This window comes from Dipodomys merriami, unplaced genomic scaffold, assembly GCF_024711535.1.
Source record: "Dipodomys merriami isolate MVZ:Mamm:240054 unplaced genomic scaffold, mDipMer1.0.p SCAF_40, whole genome shotgun sequence".
NCBI lineage: Eukaryota > Metazoa > Chordata > Mammalia > Rodentia > Heteromyidae > Dipodomys > Dipodomys merriami.
The window spans coordinates 11,846,517-11,868,967 of record NW_027205604.1 but is presented as its reverse complement, the minus strand read 5'-3'; the positions used below and the strand labels follow the sequence as shown (position 1 = coordinate 11,868,967).

The following is a 22,451-nucleotide window of genomic DNA, read 5'->3' as shown; positions in this document are numbered from 1 at the left end:
TCACTATATTTGATGTCAGTATAACTTGTGGAGGAGATGGGGAAAAACCAGTTGTTTAAGGATACAGGTGGACCTGTTGCAACAATGAGAAGTACAAGTTGTCATGTCCAAAACGAGCTTTACAACGTCGGTGCGGGGGGGGGGGGGGGGGAGAAGGGGGGGGAAGGAGAAGGATTGGGATTGGGGAGGAGGGGGAAGGCTGGGAAGGGATGTGAAGGGTAAACCAAAGGAGGAGGGTGCAATGCTTGGTAAGAAATGTACGCATTATCCTGCCCATGTAATTGTAACCCCTCTGTACTGTATGTTCACAAATAAAATTAAATTAAATTTAAAAAAAATTAAAGAGCCAATTTAAGGTGACATGAATAGAGTCAGCTCTGCTTAACACTCTTCTCCCCAGTGAATTTGAAGCTGGATGCCTGTGCCTGCTGCCCGTAATACTACTATTAAGGAGGCTGAGTTCTGAGGATTGAGATTCAAAGCCAGACCAACCAGACAAATCTGATTGGCCTTTATCTCCAATTAACAGGTAAAAGCCAGAAATGAGACATAGCCCAAATGGTAGTGCACAACCTTGAGCTAAAAGATAAATGAAAGTATGAGGCCCTGAGTTCAATCCTGGGTAAGAAACAAAATAGATAATTAAAAATAATGAGTGTAATATTTCTTAATAGTATCATTACAAATCTTATATTGAGAGACAGACATTGGAATGCAGCAGATATATTTGAACACTGATGAAAGTGTATGCTATCTTTGAGAAGATAAGAGAGATCAGAATTTCATGAAAGTTGTGGACATCAAGATCCTGTTAAGCATGATGAATATTAACTTATTAATTCGAACGAGCAGAAATTGAGAAATGCAAGTCCAGTGATTTCACTTATGTATTACCTCCTTTCAAAGGGCTACCATAAAAAGACTCACGCAGCTTGATTTTTGTGTAGAACTTTAAAAATAGGATATTATCCAATATTAAGAAACGATAACAATAAGCTATTGCGCATGCCCAGGGAAATGTTCCGAATGCTCATACAGACCTGTGTTGGGAATTGTTCTGGAATGCAATTGATCCTCGTATTGGTGAGATCATTTAACTCAGCAGGACATTTTCCTGAACCAGAAGGACTGGCAGTGGTGGCTGGAGTTGAAGTAGGTGTATCTAATACTGGAGAAAAGAAGAGTAAAAGTGAGACATGTTATTATTTTCTACAGATTTTTCAAGCAATGGATTGTCTATGTTTTTTAATAAGCGTTTTATTGTGAAAATACCATATAGAGGGGTTACAATTTCATGAGCAAGGCAGTGAGTACATTTCTTATCAAGCATTGTTGCCTCCTCCTTTGTTTTTCCTCTACCGTCCCTGCCCTCCCATCTTCATAATTACATACCCCTCCCCATTACCCCCTCTCCCCCACCAAAGTTGTAAAGTTCGTTTTTTGACATAGCATCTTGTACACATCATTGTTGCAATGAGTCCACCTGTACCCCTATTTAAACAATTTGTTTTTTCCCTTCCCCTCCACAAATTACACCAACATCAAATACAGTGAAAACAGGGGCTATACCATGGGGGAGGGACATAAAAAGGAACAAAAAATTACCTTATTAATACGTTAAAAACAATAGCAAGAAAGATAAAACCACTTGTGTCCTTATCTTGGGGTTAGTTTTACCTAACATCATCTTATCTGACCTTTTCTGTTTGTCTCAGACATATACTAGTTATTGCAAATAAGGATTGTCTATATTGAAAGAACATATTTATAATTAGAATGATTTAAAAATATACTAATAAAGAAGTCTCACAAACATAAGCCCTGGACATCAAAAACAGTCAACTAGTCTTTGATATCAAAACCTAAGAACAATCTTATGACCCAGCAATACCATTTTTGGGCATTTACCCAAAGGATCACAAACAAGACCATACTAAAGCTATCAGCACAACTATGTTTATTGCAGCATTATTTACTATAGCTAAGATATGGAACCAACCCAGATGCCCCTCAGTAGATGAATGGATCAAGAAATGTGCTATATATACACAATGGAATTCTATGCCTCCATCAGAAAGAATGACATTGCCCCATTTGTTAGGAAATGGAAAGACTTGGAAAAAATTATATTAAGTGAAGTAAGCCAAGCCCAAAGAAACATAGGTCCCATGGTTTCCCTTATTTGCAATATCAAGTATATGTATGAGTCAAGCAGAAAAGATCAGATAAGTTGATGTTAGGTGAAATAAACCCCAAGATAACTTTTCAAATTTTTTTCCTTTCATGGGATTGTTTCTAACTTTTTTTTAACTTTTTTTAACCTTTCATGTCTGACTTCTTTTATTTAGTGTATTGTTTCTTTTATATATATATACATAATATATATATGTATATATACACACACACACATATATATATATATATATATATATATATATATATATAGTGAAAATACCGTATAGAGGGGTTACAATTACATGGGCAAGGTAATGAGTACATTTCTTATCAAGCATTGTTACCTCCTCCTTTGTTTCCCCTTCCCATCCCTTCCCATCTCCCATCTCCCCCTCCTCCCCCCCACCCCTCAGCCAAAATTGTAAAGTTCGTTTTTCGAAATAACGTCTTGTACATCTCAGTGTTGTAATGGGTCCACCTGTATCCCTATTTAAACGATTTGTTTTTTCCCTGGCCCTCCACAAATTATGCCAGCATCAAATACAGTGAAAGCATATACACAATGGAATTCTATACCTCCATCAGATAGAATGACATTGCCCCATTTGTTAGGACATGGAAAGACTTGGAAAAAATGTATTAAGTGCTTCTAACATATTTATAAGATGATTTCTTTGTTGTTTTGTATGTTCCTCCCCCACAGTATAACCCTTACTTTCACTGTATTTGATGTTGGTATAATTTGTGGAGGAGAAGGGCCAAAACAAATCGTTTAAAAAGGGATACAGGTGGACCCATTGCAACAATGAGATGTATAAGTGGTTATGTTGAAAAATGAACTTTACAACTTTGAGGGGGGAGGAGCTGCCCTGGGAAATGGGAAGGGATGGGAAGGGGAAACAAAAGAGGAGGCAACAATGCTTGATAAGAAATGTACTCATTATCTTGCCCATGTAGTTGTAACCCCTCTGTATGGTATTTTCACAGTAAAAATAAATAAATAAATAAAATTTTAAAAAAGAATATAAAATGTTATTTTAGTAGGCTTTGCTCTTTCCAAAACTTTTTCATAATTAGAATATTGTTTTATTAAGCATTGTGTCTCTGTGTAATTCACACTGATACTGAAAAGTAATGATATAGCTAAAAGATAGAATTTATGAAAATCATTTACTGGGGCAAGAGAGGATAACCACATCACTGTATAAATCCTTGGCAACTTTTCAGGAAGACGAAACACATTTCCAGGGGTCCTGGCAGCCTTTTAACAGGATATAAAAGGTACAAAATGCACGTTCACAGTGCATTGACAACTTGTATTTTATAGATGAATAAAAGGAGATAAAGAAGCACCAAACTATAAAGGGGTGAAAATTAGACCAAAAAAAAGTAGAAAGGGGAAATTGCTTGGAAGAGAATATTAAGCAGTGAATAAATACCTGAAGAAATAATTGAAACATTGAACTCAACTCTATGTAAGGAAGAATATTAAAGCAATCTGTGTGCAAGATAAACTTAAGTGTTTACTATATAGTGAATTATCCTGTACTGGAAAAAGACAAATCAATAAAGGCCACATAAATTGCTAAGCACAGTTAGACAGAATGGAACAGAATGTTTCCCATTCTTTCCAATTCTGATTTGGTCATGAGAGAAAGAAGAAGTGATTCAGTAATTCAGGAGATTTAGTATTTCTAAATTATGACATAAATATTATGGGGAAAAAGTTAATTGAGCACCTCTTGCTGTACTTCACCTACCCTTGACTTCCTGTTATCATAAAACCTCTCTCTGAAATATCTGAAAAAAGAAACCAAATTGGCCTCATTCCCAGCATACTTTGTAAATTTCTTCAAGCCATATTCGAAACCTGGGTTTCTCCCACTAATGGAAATAATCTCATTGGTTACAATGGGCAATTATTCCACAGTGTTAAACCTTCTGTTCCTTTAATCTCTTCTGTTTCTCAAGGTACAAAGATAGAGATATCTACTACTACACAATTCTACGTAGTTCATCCATCAGGGCTAATTTCTTTAAATCTGTAATAATTATTGAGTTAACTTAATCTTACTATATTGGTAGAGAATTCCTACATTGCTTACCTTCAACAGCAGGTGTCTTGGTTGCTAGAACAATAACTAGAGCCACAGCTATTATAGTAACTATCAGAAACAGGACAATCAGAGAGATTTCCAGTCCACTAAATTTCTTTCTTGCCATCTAAGGAAAAGAAAAAAAAACTGTGTTTAGGTGTAAAATACATAATTATCCTCAATCACAATTAAGTAGATAACTGTATATATATTTTATATTAAATGTTATATGTTATATTGACTATAGTGTTATATATGATATTGTATATACAATATATATACAGTGCAAACAGAACTGGGGATAGCTTTATTAACATAACTAAAACAGTACACAATGAACAAAGCATAAGCAACATAGACAATTTGAAAAGAAATGCTATATCCATGCATGTCACATGATTATCTGAACATGGAAAAATCAAGGAGAGAGATTTCCCAAGCTAAGCTTTCTTGTACTCGTTTTAAAGCACTTCTCAAAATAAAGAAATTCTTTATGTGTCCTATGCACCTTAGTTGTCACCCGTAATTCTGTGAAACCTGTGCTCTTAGCACAATTTTCTGATTAGAAATGTTAAACCAAGAGGGAATAAATTATATTTCAGAATGAAATAACTCAGCTGCTATTCTAAGTGATGTGGATCCATTTCAAATTCTGTTGTTATACAGCAATACTGTGGAAAGAAATGCAAATATAAATGATTGTAAATAGCATATACATTTGGGACTTATTGTTATATTTTAGAACGTTTTCTCCACTGTGACCATCAGCTCTTTGAAAAAAAGCTAGCAAATAAAATGCACATACAAACACACATCTAAATCATATTTATTTGGAGAACACTACGCATTTGAGGGAGCACACAAAAGATACCTAGCTGTAGATTAACAAAGAACTCTTCCATGATAATTAACTTTTCATAATTTAATTTGGGGTACAGAGACCAATTTTTTCCTACTCATAAAGTCTCCATGGATTTCTAGTGTTTTGGCATATATCTGCATAGAATTCCCATGACATATATTTTTTTAAAATTGTTAGTTTTGTGTATTTTTTCCTCGCTGTAGTCCTGGGTTGGTTATTGGATTCAGGTTATACAACTTGAAACCTCTTTTTCTGTCACTCAGTAAACCGTAGTGATTTCTAGCTTCAAGCAATTTCAGAAATATTCGCCTATCCTGTCCCTAATCCTACCATGTATTTTTGCATAGCATGAAACAGTCTTGCTGGCTGCTACATCTTCATTGGACCACTCAACACGGACTCAGCTGAGTTCAAATTACTTCCTCTGTGCTCCCATTCCCAGTCTTAGGAGCAGAATTAATTTATCCTTTCTCCATTTTACCACACACAAGCAAGTTATTCATGTCTGTGCCAGTGTTTGTCACTAGATTGTCACAGTCCTAATAAAAAGAACTATGAATGTGGATGGACAGTGGTAGAAATATGCCCAGGATTTTTTTTAAATAAGATTTTTATTGTGAAAATACTGTCCAGAGGGGTTACAGTTACATAAGCAAGGTACTGAGTACATTTCTTATCCAGCATTCTTGCTTCCTTCTTTGTTTTTCCTCTACCATCCCTTTCCTCCCATCTCCACAACTACACACCCTCCTTCACACTGCGCCTAAATTGTAAAGTTCATTTTTCGACATAGTGTCTTGTACATCTCATTGTTACAATGGGTCAAACTGTATCCCTATTTAAGCATTTTGTTTTTTCCTTTCCCCTTCCCAAATTATACCAACATTAACTACAATGAAAAGAGGGGTTATACCATGGAGGAGGGACATACAAAGCAACAAAAAAAATTCACATGGTACCTTATAAATAGGTTAGAAAATAGCAAGGAAGAAAAAAAACACTTGTGTCTCTATCTTGGGGATCATTTTGCTTAACATCATCTTGTCTGAGCTTTTCTGCTTGTCCCAGACATATACTAGTTATTACAAATAAGGGAAATCATGTGACCTGTTTCTTTGGGCCTGGCTTACTTCACTTAATGTAATTTTCCTCCCAGTTAGAATGGCTATAATCAAGAATTTTGTTTTGTTTTGCTTTGTTTTGGTGCCAGTGCCTGGAGCTTGCTGCTGTCCCTGACCTCTTTAATCCCAAGGCTAGCACTCTACCACTTGAGCCACAGCTCCACTTGTAGCCTTTTGCTGGATAACTGGAAATATGAGTCACATATACTTTTCTGCCTCGATGGGCTATGATCCTCACATCTCAGCCTCCAGAGTAGCTAGGATTACAGACATGAGCCATCACTGGTACTCACCTCCGGCTTAATGTTTAATAGCAGTTATTAGGAAGTATTGGAGAACAGCATTTGGTTTGACTATAAAAATGTCTATTATATCAGTTACATTCAAAGACATTAGAATTAGTAAAAAGGTACAGACAACTGTAAGCAAAATGTTCTACAGGAAGCTTTTTAAACAATGAAACCTAGTTGCTCACAATGTTCAATGAGTAGTAATTTGGTCATAGTTAATGTTTCACTTTGAGAAAGTACAAGTTTTCCTCAGAATGATGTCCTACTTTGGACTCAAGAAAGCAATAAAGAGGATTGTGCTTTTCATTTAACAAAGCAAAGTAAAAAATAATGCATACTATCGTGATACAAACCCTTTTTTACCAAGAAAAATCAGAAAAAGTTCATGGACCAGACTTAAAACATTCATATGAATAATTACAAACAAAGCACTGCTGAAATTATCTATTTGCTGTACATGGTAATTACAGTGATCATATTTTAGATAATAGTAATTATAAGTAAAACTTTTGGGGGAAAACTATCAGTTGATTTGCTATATTAAAAATGAGTTTGATTTTATTAGATGGTAGCTTGATGACTGATCTTAGAAAAATGAATAGATGAAGGGGAAAAACTGAATCAAAATTCAGTAAATAGCCAACACAGTTGAGAAAATTGAGAGGAGGAGTAGGGTTGGGATGGTATGGGGAAGAATGATGAAATGAATAATGTTCATCATGATGCACTATATTCATGAATTGATTTGCTGGATGCTAACTCCTAGGTAGAACTACTTAAAGATCATTCTAAAGGTAAAAATACCTAACAGATACTATTAATACTAGACATGTGGCATTCTACACTATCTATATAGATTCTCAAATATACTTCATTATACCGTATCCTTTCACTTTTCAAAAGAATATTTTCCAATCATATATTCCTTTACATTAAACATCTAAACAAAACCTGCCAAGATGCTGCTTATGTTTGACAAAATTTATACTGCTGAATTGAGTGAAGAAAATGTTCTCATATTCTTAAAAATTAGACTTTTCATCCTCTAGTTTTAGTATAAAGGACTATATATTTAAAATGTCAACTTAAATATATTATTTTACTACTTACAATTAGAGGTAAGACTATAGGTAATGTGAACCAAGGCAAGACATAGTTATTTACACACATAAAGGAAGTGATAGAGAAAAATCCACAGGCTTACCTTGTTTCATAGCCTGGTCTATTTGCTATGTTGTGCTGGAGTTGGGTAAGGCTCTTACAATAATGATTAAAGGAAATTGCCAGGTATATATTGACCTACTCATAAAGTTATATTGCACCCTCACTAGCCTATCAATTTTTAATATACATCTGCTCAATATGAAACTGTTAAAAGCCTTAATCCTTAAAGGAGTTTTATAAATATTCCTCTCTGAGAATCTAAGTTAATTAATAACTGGGCTCTTAAATAGATTTTTATTTCTAGAAGCTAAGAATTACCTTAAGAACCTGCAAAGTAATTATTTCAATTGTTTTTGCTCTTTGCAAATCTATATTTCTTTGGGGATTTTTTAATACTCTTAACTGTTTTATGTTGTGTGAAATTTAAGTTCTCACTGAAAATTGGAAATGTACTTGAAAGATATAAAATAAGAAAAAGATTTCCAGAAACTGAAGATCAAACACAGTCCACTTAGCCTAAATCATACATATTAAAATAACCCAACAGGTGGTATAGATGTATATGATGATTGGACCTTCTACTTTCTCTGCTCTAAAGTTGTAGATCTCTTTCTTGTCCACTTGATTATATTCTTTTCTTCTTCATATTCATTTGTGTGGTAACATTTTTAAAATCAAATTCATTCTGGTGAAACACAAAATAGGATGATGTTACATAAGTACTAATATTGAAGCAAAAGACAACTGTCTTCTTATTAACCCTATAGTTGACCAAGTTCCTAACAAGAAAGTCATATATGCCCTTAACTAAGTCAGAAACAAGTCAATCACTTTTATCTATTTATTATGTATAACACAAAAATTTAACTATTAAAAATCATATGGATAATAGGAGAGAAAAGGAGGGGGTAACAATGCTTGACAAGGAATGTTCTCATTACCTAACATATGTAACTGTAACTCCTCTCTACAGCATCTTTACAATAAAATAACAATGTTTTTAAAATTGTATAAAAAAGTCTTATGGAACAGTAGCTCACACCAATAATCCTACCTACTTAGGAGGTAGATATTTGAGTGTTGTGCTTGAAAGTCAGCCCAGGCAGACAACATCCAGAGACTCTGGTTGCCAATTAACCAACAAAAAATAAGGTAGAAGTGGAGGTGTGGTTTCAGTGGTAGAGAGCCAGCCTTGAGTGGTAAAATCTGAACAAGACTATGAAGCCCTAAGTTCAAACTCCAGTACCAGCACTCAAAAAACAAAATAAAATAAAGAAGTTTTTAAAAAATCATTTTTGCTATTTGGGGTCTTTTATTGTTCCATATGAATTTTTGGATTGCCTCTTCTATTTCCTTGAAGAATGAGGTTGGAATATTGATAGGTATCGCATTGAATCTGTAGATAGCCTTGGGAAGTATTGCCATTTTCACTATGTTGATCCTTCCAATCCAGGAGCATGGGAGCTTTCTAAGCCCTGTTTTGATTTCCTTTTTCAGGTTTTAAAAGTTTTCATCACAGAGGTGCTTCACTTCGTTGGTTAAGTTAATTCCTAGGTATTTTATTTTTTGTGAGGCTGTTATGAATGGAGTTGCTTTCCTGATTTCAGCCATGCTTTTTGCATTGTTGGCATATAGAAAAGCCATTGATTTTTGAGGGTTAATTTTATACCCTGCTACTTTGCCAAAGTTTTGAATCAGCTTGAGTAATTTGGGAGTGGAGTCCACAGGATTTTTTAAATACAAGATCATATCATCTGCAAAGAAGAAGAGTTTTACTTCATCTTTCCTTATTTGGATCCCTTTTGTGTTTGCATCTTGTCTTATTGCTGTAGTTAGGCATTCTAATATTAAATTGAAGAGAAATGGAGAGAGTGGACATCCTTGTCTCATTCCTGCGTTAAGAGGAAATGGTTATAGTTTTTCACCATTAAGTATAATGCTGGCTGTAGGTTTGTCATATACCACCTTTATTGTATTGAGGAACATTCCCTGGATTCCTAGAATAAAAAGAATTTATATTCTAACAATTCTCAGTTAAGTAGGCACAATTTTTAAAAGCAAAAGATTTGAAATAGAAGATCTGGGTATAAAATGGTACTTGGGGATACATAAAAAAACCATGGGCAGATTTGTTTGCATATTTAAGCATACTTTTCTTCATGCACAAAGTCTTTAAATAATAATAGCCTGCCTAGTCACAGGATCACTGAGGATATTATGGTTCTCTCAGGTGTCAGGGCTTTGCTATCTATAACAAAGTCCAGTTTCACTCAGAAAAGCACTCAGATTGTGCCACACATTCCATTAGCAATTTTTCAAATATATATAAATATGAAAATGATGCAATTGCACAGAGATGAACTCATGCTTGAACACAAGTATAAGAAAAGGCCATACCAGAATGCCTACATGACTACATGTTTGTGGGCAAAAGAGAGGATCTCCAGTTATCTAGAAAACAGATGACAATATCCATAAAGAGGCCCCAGTGAAATTCTCAGAAAACTCATCTCAGTTATTAGAACTTACGAGTAATCTCTTCTCTACTCCTAGGCCAAATACTTCTATTTGTGGAAAAGCTAGCAACTCTACTAACATCTCCACGCAGAAGATATGAGTGTCATAGGTTACAACAGGCAACACCAATACATAATAGTCCATCCAGTTTCTCCATGGTATCAGTGACTAGTTGGACACTGAAACTAGATGAAACACATATAGTTGATAGAAATGAGATAAATATAGATAAATGTTAACATTATACATAGCTCCATTCTTTGCCCCACATAGTTCTAATTTTACTAATGGATAACAACCAATAAAGGACCAATATTTTCACAGATATTTTGAAAGTAATTTCAAACAAATCTATTATGAAAAGCAAAGGAGGAGAGGGCAAGGGAGAATCACAGAGAAAGTGAGATTGATTGGAACATATTATAAAAAGTAGAAAGGTAGCAATGAAGCCCCCTTCTGTATTACTAATGTAAGCTAATAAACATTTTCAACACATCATGTAAAAGTTATTCAAACACAAAGGAAAAACAATTATAATTATAAAGAAATTCATTTAACTTAAAATGATAGTGTTTATATTCAATAAGATGATCTTTTAAATTTCCCATTAACATATAAAGCTCTGTGATGTTTTCAAAGCTGCATAAAGCAAAATAACTCCTAAATTGTAGTAGGTAGAAAAATAACAAACAGCAGGAGTAAAATGGAATAATGGATGATTGACACCTACTATAATCAAAGCAGATTTCTGCTGAACTGCTCATTTTGGATTGTGTTGTATTGAAACATTTTAACTTAAATTTCTGAATTCCAAACATCAGGTGGTAAAATCGCAAATATCAAAGATGTACTTAGTGTTAACATTTATAGAGTATTGTAAATTATATGCTCATTTCTAATGGTGCTGGGCCACCAATAGATTAAAGAAGTATTTTTCCAATCAGTAGGTCATCAAATATTCCTATTGCTTTCAGATAACTGTGCAAAAAAAAAGTAAACCACAGAATGTAAATGACCATAGAGGGCAAGAAGAGAGCATAGGATGGAGGCCCTTGAGATTGCCAAATTGAGTTATTTCTAGGAGACAGATGTAGGTGCAGATAGTCATTTTAAAGAGGCAGCCAAAGCTCAGAGGATGCATTGGAAGAAATGAAAGGGGAGAAAGAAAATAAAAAGAATGGGACAAAGATGAGAAAATAGGAAGAGGATGAGCATGAAGCAGGAGGAGGAGGGGAAAAAAGTAAGAAACTAAAGACCAATATCAACTGGGACAAGAAAAAAAGGATATATTATGTGAAAAGTTTCCAGAAGATTGACAATTGTAGATAACATTATAAAATTTCTCCCTTATCAATGAGACTGGTGAATCTACAGATTTTATTCTCTAGATCTGACTAGTTTCACAAACAACAGACTCAAGTTTTGAGATAACTCATTTTCAGCAGAACTAAAATCATATTCTCTCAACTCTCTCAAACCATTCTTACTGGCTCAATCAATATCTCACTTTCCTCAGAGTCATGCAGGCTCTATATTTTCAGTTTCTTTTCTTTTCCCCAATATGCATAAAGAATTTGCCCCTCAATATCCCATACGCAATTCTCTTTTGTTCATGTTTCTACCGATACTGTAGCCTGCAATGTGAAGCTTTTGTTTTCATTATTTCCCAATGAAATGAAGAATCTTTTATTTGCTGAAGCTTGTACATGAAGAAATCCCAGATGGAATCTTCTCAGTATGATACATGATCAGTCATCACTCACTCATCAGAGGGAGTCTTCCATCCTCTCTCTGTGCTGGGGACTCTTGATCAACTTTCTCCTTCCATAGCGATGTCCGTTTCATTACAGTCCTGTCCTTGCTCATCCCCCATTAAAGTTATCCATGGTTGCTGTTATTAACTTTTACTCTCTATGCTTTCTGTTATTTACTGAAAGCATGGGAGGGAAAATCCATACCTTCCTTGGCTTTTCTTGACTCACCAGGCTACAAAGTTACTTTGCACCCAGAGTGGGATCTCCTGGCGACTGCCAGCTGTATGTGTACTCTTGTTCTGCTTTGTCAAATTACACCCGGACATGATTCATTAAACAGGATCCTAACATTCACACAGTGAAAACAAAGGAGACTATTCTTAGAAGACGATCGCAAGGACCCAATAGCTATATGCAGAAGATCATATAAAATGAAGTTTATTGAAATGAACTCCGAGAAATGGAAGGAAGAGGATTTTTTTTTGTTGTACTGTTCATGGTTCTTTTCTTTTCTTTTCTTTTCTTTTGTTCCTTTTATCCTTTGGCTTATTCCCTTCTGTGGTTGTTTATAGTTTCTGTAAACTTTGTTTTGTATATAACTTTATCTGATTTGGGGAGGGGAAAGGGAAGTACAGAAATGGTGGAACAAAGGTTGAACCAATTCAGCAATAAAACTCACTCACTGGACACTACATTGGAAATGAACTATACTACTCTAGGGGAAGGGAAGTGGGGAGGGGAAAAACTGGGAGATAGTGAGGGAGTGGTGACATTGTTCCAAAATAAATATACGCATTACCCAACACATGTAACTAACCTTTCTGTAAATCACCTTTACAATAATTTTTAGTAAATAAAAATAATATTTAAGAAATCCACCAGTCTTAGATTGTCAGGAATAGAGCTGGAGTGAAATGGGGAAAGCTGAGTGTCTTCATCAAAGGGATTTGGAGATTTATGATAGAGTTTTGATTTGTGCTATATGGTTGCAGAAGAGAATGACTCTTCATTGGATGATTGCACTAGCAAGGGCAATTCAACAAGCCAGTTGCTGTAGATCATACTCTGTGTTCAGGAGAGAGGCAGGCAAGAGATATAATTGGTCATAAAAACCACAACACACCCAAAAGTCAATTCTTGCTACAATATATTTGAGAGAAATATGTTGATCATGGTGTGACTACCAGTAAAATAACTTCTGTCTTTTTATTCATCTTATTGATAGTTATCTAAATTTTATTGAATATTTGGCCAACATGTGTATCTTTCTCATGCTCTACATGCTTTGCATTTAATAAAATTCCAGCCTGTGGGATGAAACTAGAATTCATGCATGTAATTTCTTTTTGTCTTTCTGTCTCTGTCTCTGTCTCTGTCTCTGTCTCTCTCTGTCTCTCTGTCTCTCTGTCTCTGTCTCTGTCTCTGTCTCTGTCTCTGTCTCTGTCTCTGTCTCTGTCTCTGTCTCTCTCTCTCTCTCTCTCTCTCTCTCTCTCTCTCTCTCTCTCTCTCTCTCTCTGTTGGTGCTACAGATTGAACTCAGGACCTGAGTGCTGTCCCTGAGCTTTTATGCTAAACACTGGCAGTCTACCACTTGAGCCACAGCTTCACTTCTTTATTTTTGTAGTTAATTGGAGATAAGAGTCTCACGGACTTTTCTGCCCAGGATGGCTTTGAACCATGATCCTCACATCTCATCCACCTGAGTAGCTAGGATTACAGGTTTGAACCAACAGCACAGGGCAAAAATTTATTCTTAAATGTGAACAGTGAACTCAAGTGTGATCTGAATGTTTATATCCCTGCAAGATGTATACATTGAAATCTTTACCCCCAAAAAAGAGGTTCTTTAAAAGGTTACTGGGGCATAAACAGAGAGTCAACATGAACAGCAAGAAAGGCAGGAAGGAAGGAAAAAAAGAAAAAAGGAAAGAAAGGAAGGATGGAAAGAAAGAAAGAAAGAAAGAAAGGAAGGAAGCAAGGAAAGAAAGGAAGAAAGAAGGAAAGAAAGGAAGAAAGGGAAAAAGAAAGAAAGAAAGAAAGAAAGAAAGAAAGAAAGAAAGAAAGAAAGAAAGAAAGAAAGAAAGAAAGAGAAAGAGAAAGGAAGGAAGGAAGGAAGGAAAGAAAGAAAGAAAGAAAGAAAGAAAGAAAGAAAGAAAGAAAGAAAGAAAGAAAGAAAGAAAGAAAGAAAAAAGAAAGAAAGAAAGTCTGAGAAAGAACCTCATTTACCTTGTGAAGACAACCTATAGGCTCCATCTGTGAACTAGAAAACAAGTCCTTACAAAACATCCAGTGTGTTTGTGACTTAATCTTACTTCTCAGATTTCATAATTGTAAGAAACAAATTTATATTGTCTAAAACTATTGAGTTCATGAGATTCCATAGAGAAGATTAAAAAGAAAAAGAAGAGAAAGAGTTCAGTATTCCAAATCGAAGTCCTTGGAAACCCCCCAGGAAAATTAATATTTAAAACTTACCCTTTAATCTCCCACAAGTAACTAGCAAATAGTGATAACTATCAAATTTCCATCAGGAAATATGTAAGAATATTTTATTTCATCATTGTGATATTATTAGCCTAATAAAATTCACAGTAAGTAGAACTAATGAAAATGAACATCTGAGAGAAATTTTAGTTATGAATATTGCAAATACTGAACAAACAGCTCATCCCTCAAAATAGTCCCAAGAATTTTCATTTTCAATAATTTCTTTTGGGGGGGGTTGAATAAATGCTTTCTTTTTTATTGTGAAAATACTGTACAGAGTGGCTACAATTACATTTCTTTACAGTATTACCTTATTGATTTATAGGAAATACCTTCCAGTGAAACCTCTCTGAAAAGATGAAATACTTGTTTACATATTAAATTCTCTGATACAAAATCTTTAGTATTTCAAACTGGTAATGATGTATTTAGAATGCTTTTACATATACTGTTCTTGAAGCAAAAGTTCAAAAGTGACAGTTGATATACATAAAATAACTACAACTGCTTTGAGATTAATCTGATCTTAACTGACCCCTTTAAAACTGTGAGATTTACCTACTTTTAAGCAAATATTTTATATGCAATAAAGCAATATATCTTTGGAAAACAAGAATCCTGAAACCAACTTACAGATTTATTGTTTTAAATTCCTGTAGGGTGATTTCTCACTAGTATGAGTAATGGATGAAAACTGCATTGTATTCCATAGAATTAATTTTCAATTCCAAATCAGAAAAGAATTTGATCATGATACTTAAGTTCTCTGTGAAACAAAGGTATTCAGTTTCTTCTTTAACACTGATAACCCTACTGATCAAAAGCTTATTAATTAGCTAGCAGTAACTACATGAGGATTTTAACTAAATGTAAATATAAATCACTTGAAAATCATGAAGCTGTCTGTAAGACTGCATATCCAAAATAGATCTACCAAAATTTCTGCTTAAGATGGCATCCACCCTCTTCCAATACAAACTTTAAACCCCAGCCCTATTCACAATAGTTTTAAGAGAAGGAGCTGAAAGAGTCCAAAACAACAAGACGTTGTTGCACCAAGAAAGCCTATGCAGCTGTAATAGACTTGTTCCTCACATCAGGAGAGCTTAATGACCATTCTTCCATGTTCTTGCTCTAACGAACAATTATCTCTGTCCTAGGGAGGAAAGATACTTCTATTTCTGCCATGCTGACTGTGTTAGCAGGTGGATGCAAGGTTGGTACATTGATTATGTACTGTTGATTTTGTACCACATGATAAAGGCTCTGGTTATGAAACAGTCTTTTTAAAATCATAAGAAAATTATCCTAAAAGTGTACAGGAGAACACAGGCTAGTGAAGGCATTTCTTGTTCTTAATAAATCTCTCTTAGGGTTTCACAAGGATTATATAAAATGTTTCAGTAATAGACTCATAATTGTGTTCCCTACCACCCACTTCAGAATGTCTGACAATCTATAGCTTCTATGCAAAGTCACACAAGCATGATGTTAATTTTAGGTTTTACTTATCTTTTGTGAATTATAATAAAGTAATCCTGATTCAGAGGAAATCCATGTGTATACATCAAGTAAAGGGTTCTGGTCTTTCAGAAAACATAATATATCTTCAAAAATCTATTGATATAGAACTTTTTGCTTTTTGCTGTTACTGGCTTGCTGGTTTCAAACTAAAATCTCTGCACCAAAAAATTAAAAAAAATAGGTAAGTAGGAACAGTGCATCAGCTTTTCCATGTGCAATTCATAGTTGAGAAAATTTCTGCCTTTCAATGTCTTTAAATTAAGTACTTGTATAAAGTGGCTGAATTGTGATAGAAACAAGATGATTCTAATATACTTTTTAATCAAATTCACCTCATCTTTATTCCATTTTTTGTTCCATCATAGGGCTTGAACTAAGAACTTGGGGTCTGTCCCTGAGCTCTTTTGCTAAAGGCTAGCATTCTACTACTTTGAGCCACAGTGCCACTTCCAGTTTTCTGGTGATAACTGGAGTTAAGAGTCTCATGGACTTTCCTACTTAGGCTGACTTTGAACAACAGACCGTCGATCTAAGCCCCTTGAGTAGTTAGCATTACAGGCATGAGCCACCAGCACTCAGCCTCAATATTCCTTTCTTAAGACCAGTTTCTCCTCTTCTTTCTATTTCGACAATCTTAATGGGTCTGGTTATATCATTTTTACACATGCATCTAATATCCTTGATAATATGTAGACATTGTGTGCTTTCTCCCTTGTCTTCTCCTCTGCTGATCTCTCCTCAAACAGTCCTATTCTACTTTTCCACCCCTCAGGTTTAGCAACATGATATCTCAAAACACTCTGTTGTTCACAGTACTAAGAAGGTGGGTTCAGTATAAAATATGGAAAACTAGAATCACAATGATACTCATTTTACAACTCAAAATAAGTCAGGTACGTATCCAAAATTAAGCTTTTCTTGAACTTACCAGGATATGTGTTCAGTACTTGCCACATAGATGGAAATATAAAGTTCCTCATAATGCATAGCTTTCTCTACATTATAATAACTATTCATATATATATATATACATACATTAATCCAGAGGGAAAAATAGAAGAGAATCCAGAGAGAAATAAAAATAATAATTTGTCAATTGAAACTATTTTATAGAATAATTATATTTTATTGTAAGTACCTTATTCTACTATACAATCTGAATTCACCTCAAATACCTGAAGGGTCTATTTTCCAGGAATTAATAATTATGAGATAGAATTGGGTTTAAAATTGGATTTATTTATTTATTCCACAATTACTTAGCAAGCTTTCCAAATTAGGTTTTTTCCTAGGCCAGTCTTATTGATGTATTGTCTATGCTATAAAATAGCACTATGAAACTTTTTTGAAAAAGTAACATTGACTGAAAGAATAAATAATAAGAGATTAAAAGAGGTACTGTCCTAGCTGTGGATATCAGTAGGAAGGGAAAGGCAGGTGAAGATGGGCCAAGGGCAGATGTAGTCAAAATACATGTGGAGAAAATGAGGCAAAGATGGTCATTGAGAATGATTTTAAATGGAAAGAGGGAGTGAGGGAGAGCAAATGGGAGAGTCCGATTCAGGTTTCTTGTATACATATATAGACATGTCAAAATGAAATGTTCTTGCACAATTGATTCAAGCTAATAAAAAGGTGGAGAAATGGGCTGGGAAGGTGGCTGGGAAGGTGGCTCAGTGGTAGAGTGCTTGACTCACATGCATGAGGCTCTGGGTTCGATTCCTCAGCACCACATAAGCAGAAAAAGCTGGAAGTCGTGCTATGGCTCAAGTGGTAGAGTGCTCACCTTGAGCTAAGAGCTGAGGGACAGCACCCAGGCCCAGAGTTCAAGCTCCATGGCGGATTAAAAAAAAAAGTTGGGGGGAGTTCCGGAAAGATGGCGGAGGAGAACCTGGAATCTGAACAAGCTCTTGCATAGAAAGCAGTTTTAGAGTTCCAGTGAACAGTCCTAAGCCAGAGAATCACACCAAGTGTGCCATCACAGGACAGAGAGTTAGACAAGAGAGGGGAAGCCAAGGAAACACATCAGCTGCCGCTGCGGCGGCAGTGTCGAGGCGGCGACCACCGCCGCGGGGTCATACCTGAGACACAGAGAGTCTGGGACGAAGGAGCCAGACGCAGCGGACGAGCGGATTCTACTCAACACCAACAAGAACCGACAAGGAGCGGACATCTTCATCCTGCAGTTCGCAGACCAGAGACGACCCAGGATCCAAGACTCAGCGTGAGTACAAGCCTGACGTCCTCACTCCTTCTCAGGGAGCAGAGAAGGGAAAGCCACCCCTTCCCCCACAGCATCGGTGATCTCCATCTTGGATACCGACAAAGCTTGGAGGAGCTGCTAGCTCCAGCTCAGGCCTTGGAATAAAACGAGTCATTTAGCAGGTCACAAGAACTTAACGGCGAAGTGACCTGCAAGACTCAGCTCCATCCAGGGAAAAGTCACTCAGCTCAGGCGCCAGCCATTGGAGTGGCTTGCCTCACTGGGTAACTAGAGCCAGAGGCTGCCCCTCCCTCTAGCAGCCACCACAATCAATTGAAAAACAGAAACCCTGAGAATGGCTCCAGGCTGGGCTCTGTGAGCTTTATCACAAAATAGGCCCAGGGAAAAGCTACTGTTTGTTGAAAGGCCTCAACTCTACCCAGAACCTAGCCTCATAACCACATCCCCCTCCTTTGTGATTCTCAAAGCAGATCACCCTCCCAGAAAACTAACCTGGGAGGGGGATCTCAAAATCTTGGGTAAAGCAGAGCATTTTTCTGCCTCTTCCAACCAACCGACTTAAGAAACCAATCAAGCCACAGGACCTCAAGCTGACCAGAGACTCCAACAAGAGACTGGTTACAGACAAAAGGGAGATACAGGATTCTTCCGACTCCTCCCCCCCCCAAAAAAAAAAATCAAAAGACTTTTTTTTTTCTTCTTCTTCTTCTTTTCTTTTTATTGCTTGTTTTTTGTTTTTTATTACCTCATATATATATATATATGTATATATATATATATAATTTTTTCCCTTCTAAAACTTTTATTAATCTTTAATTTTTGCCTCTTCTGAAAAAATAATTGTTTTCCAGTAACTTTTTTTTTCTCATCTTATAATTTTTATTTTAGGAATATGTGAATGAGCGTTTTCCTTTCTTTTCTTGTCTTCTTTCTCTTTTTCTTTCTTTCTTAATTATCTTTTTGTTTTTTGTCTAGCTCTACTGAACTTCTGATCTTTTCTTCTCCCTTTCCCATCCTTAAAGTTTTTCACATCTCCTCTATGTCCCTCCCCTTCTCTGAACATATTCACATTCCTCTCTAAATAGACGGTCTTTTAAACTCTATAATAACATTAATTTTTACGTTTCTATTTTTTTTCTGGTCTCTCTTCATTCCCCTTTCTGTCTCTTCTTTTTCTCTCTCTCTCTACTTGCATCCTACCCAACCCATTTCCTGCATTGTGATTAGGACATAGTTAACTCTCCCTGTGCGTCCCCACACCAATCTATTCCTATTTTTTACCCACATCTCTCCCTAATCCTAATAATTTCTGGTGTTCCAAATTCTTTTCTGCGGTTCGAAGTCCTTTAACATATAGTTGTTTGATGTTGAATAGATGTATCTGTTGAACTAGATTGTATCTGTAGACTATTGACTATACAAACGCAAACTTTGGTTGATGGTTGCCTTAAGATAGTGTTCTAGCACAAAACTAGTGCAATCTTCATCTCAAATGGGCAGAGTAAGCCGGAAAAACACAAGAAAAATGGCAAATTCGGGTATCTCAATTCCCAATCTTGATAATCAGGGATTAGAACAAATAAAGAATAATCCAGAGGAGAGTTCCCAAATAGCTCTACAAACACTAATAGCAAACATGATAAATGAGAAGTTTGACAATGTACAAAGGACTCAGTATGAGCGTGATAGGGAGAGAGAGGAGGCATCCCAGAAGTTTATACAGGAATATCATAAGCGTGAGGAAGCTACTCAAAAACTGATACAGGATTTGCGTGAACAACTTGAGAATAATCAAAGAGAAAGGGAGGAATGGCGTGAGCAGGCAGAGAACACTCAAAGAGAACTGCAGGAATCCCACGAACGGGAAGAAAGAGAACTGCAGGAATCCCACAGACAGGAGGAAGCTAATCAAAGAGTAATTCAGGAATTGAGAGACCAGGTAGAGAATACACAAAGATCACTAAAGGCATTCAGGGAATCCATTAACAAAGAGCTGAAGGAAATCAGGGAGACCACAAAGGGAATGCTGAATGGAACCCAACAGAAGGAATGGGAGTACAAAGAAACCATAACCAATCAACTAAGTGATTTGAGAACAAACACTGAACACCAAATTAAGGAAGTAAAGAAATTCATACAAGACCTAAAACAGAGCTTCAACAAAGAACTTGAAGCCATCAAAGCTGACCAATTAGAAGGAAAAGAGATAAAAAACAAAGTAGAGAGTCTTGACAGCAGGTTAGACCATGCAGAAGATCGAAGCTCAGGAATTGAAGACAGCCTAGATATTATAGAGAAAGAACATACAACCATCCAAGACAAGTCCAAGAAATATGATAGGTCTATCCAACACCTGGAAGACACCATCAGAAGGCCCAATCTAAGGATAATGGGTGTCGAGGAGCACTTAGAAACAGAAGTTAATGGTCTAGGAAATTTGTTTAACAGGATCCTAGCAGAGAACTTCCCAAACATACAAAAAGATAGGCCTATTCAGATACAAGAAGCTTTTAGAACCCCAAATAGACCAGACCAGAATAGGACATCCCACTGTCACATTATAATCCACACAGGATCAACCCAGACCAAGGAAAAGATCCTTAAAGCTGTCAAGGAGAAAAGGGTAATCACCTATAAAGGGAAACCAATTAGAATTACCTCAGATTTCTCAGCAGAGACAATCAAAGCAAGAAGAGACGGGAATGACATATGCCATGCCCTAAAAACAAACAACTATCAACCAAGAATACTGTACCCAGCTAAACTCTCCTTCATAACTGAAGGCCAAATAAAAACCTTCCATAGCAAAGAAAAATTGAAACAATACATCTCCACCAAACCAGCCCTACAAAAGATTCTTAAAGATGTCCTACACATAGAAAACCAACAAGAACGCAACAAAGGCCAAGAAACTACACCCAAACTGAGAATCCAAGAACCTTAGGAAGAACCCAGTTTTCGCAGCCCCCAAGAAGGTGGATAACATGGCAGGAACTCCCAAATACCTCTCAGTCCTATCTCTTAATGTTAACGGACTGAACTCTCCAATTAAGCGACATAGACTGTCTAGTTGGATTAAAAAACAAGACCCTTCTATCTGCTGCCTGCAGGAGTCACATCTTGCCCATAAAAACAAACACATTTTCAATGTTAAAGGCTGGAACAAAATCTACCAAGCAAACGGCCCTCATAAACAGGCGGGAGTTGCAATCCTAATATCAGATAAAATAGACTTCAAATTAAAATTCGTGAGAAGAGATAAAGGAGGTCGCTACATACTAATTAAAGGATCTCTCCTTCAGGAGGATATTACAATTCTAAATATCTATTCGCCAAACAATGGAGCACCCAAATTTATCAAAGAAACACTACTTTCCCTCAAATACCATATAGATCCAAAGACATTAATTGTTGGGGATTTTAACACACCACTCTCCCCACTAGATAGATCAACTCCGCAAAAACTCAACAGAGAAACCACAGATCTAAACAGCTGCATAGATCAACTAGACTTAACAGACATTTACCGAACATTTCACCCAGCAGCATCAGAATACACATTCTTCTCAGCAGCACATGGAACGTTTTCTAAAATAGACCACATTTTAGGCCACAAAGCAAACTTGTCTAAATTCAGAAACATTGAAGTTATACCTTGCATTCTCTCTGACCACAAGGGAATAAAATTAGAACTCAACACCAAAAGCCACCAAAGAAATTCCGGTATCACATGGAGGCTGAACAACACACTGCTGAATCATGAGTGGGTCATGGAAGAGATTAGAAAGGAAATTCAAATGTTCATGCTATTCAACAAAAATGAACACACAAATTACCAGCTCCTCTGGGACACAGCAAAGGCAGTACTCAGAGGCAAGTTTATAGCTCTGAGCTCCTACATCAACAAATTGGAGAGATCTGAAACTAACAATTTAATGACACATCTAAACCTCCTTGAAAAACAGCAGCAAGATAAACTCCAATCCAGTAGACGGAAAGAAATAATAAAATTAAATCAGAATTAAATGAATTAGAATCCAAAAAAACTATAGAAAGAATCAACAAAACAAAGAGTTGGTTCTTCGAAAAACTTAACAAAATTGACAGACCCTTAGCAAACCTTATCAGAAAAAGGAGAGAACACACCCAAATTAATAAACTCAGAGATGAGAATGGAAACATCACCACGGAAACAACCAAGATTCAGAACATTATAAGGGAATACTTCTCAAAACTT

General features: G+C 36.0%; 1 protein-coding gene across 1 annotated transcript in view; it reads right to left on the bottom strand.

The window, feature by feature from the left end:
• Positions 1–12,194, bottom strand: part of Si (sucrase-isomaltase) — a 99,594-nt gene extending 87,400 nt beyond the window's left edge. The window contains exons 1-3 of the mRNA XM_069991970.1: positions 12,184–12,194; positions 4,281–4,398; positions 1,041–1,168 (exon numbers count right to left, since the gene is read on the bottom strand). Coding sequence (XP_069848071.1) covers positions 1,041–1,168; positions 4,281–4,398 — 246 coding nt within the window. The 5' untranslated portion in view covers positions 12,184–12,194. The remainder of the gene's footprint in view (positions 1–1,040; positions 1,169–4,280; positions 4,399–12,183) is intronic.
• Between the last annotated feature and the right edge of the window lie 10,257 nt (positions 12,195–22,451).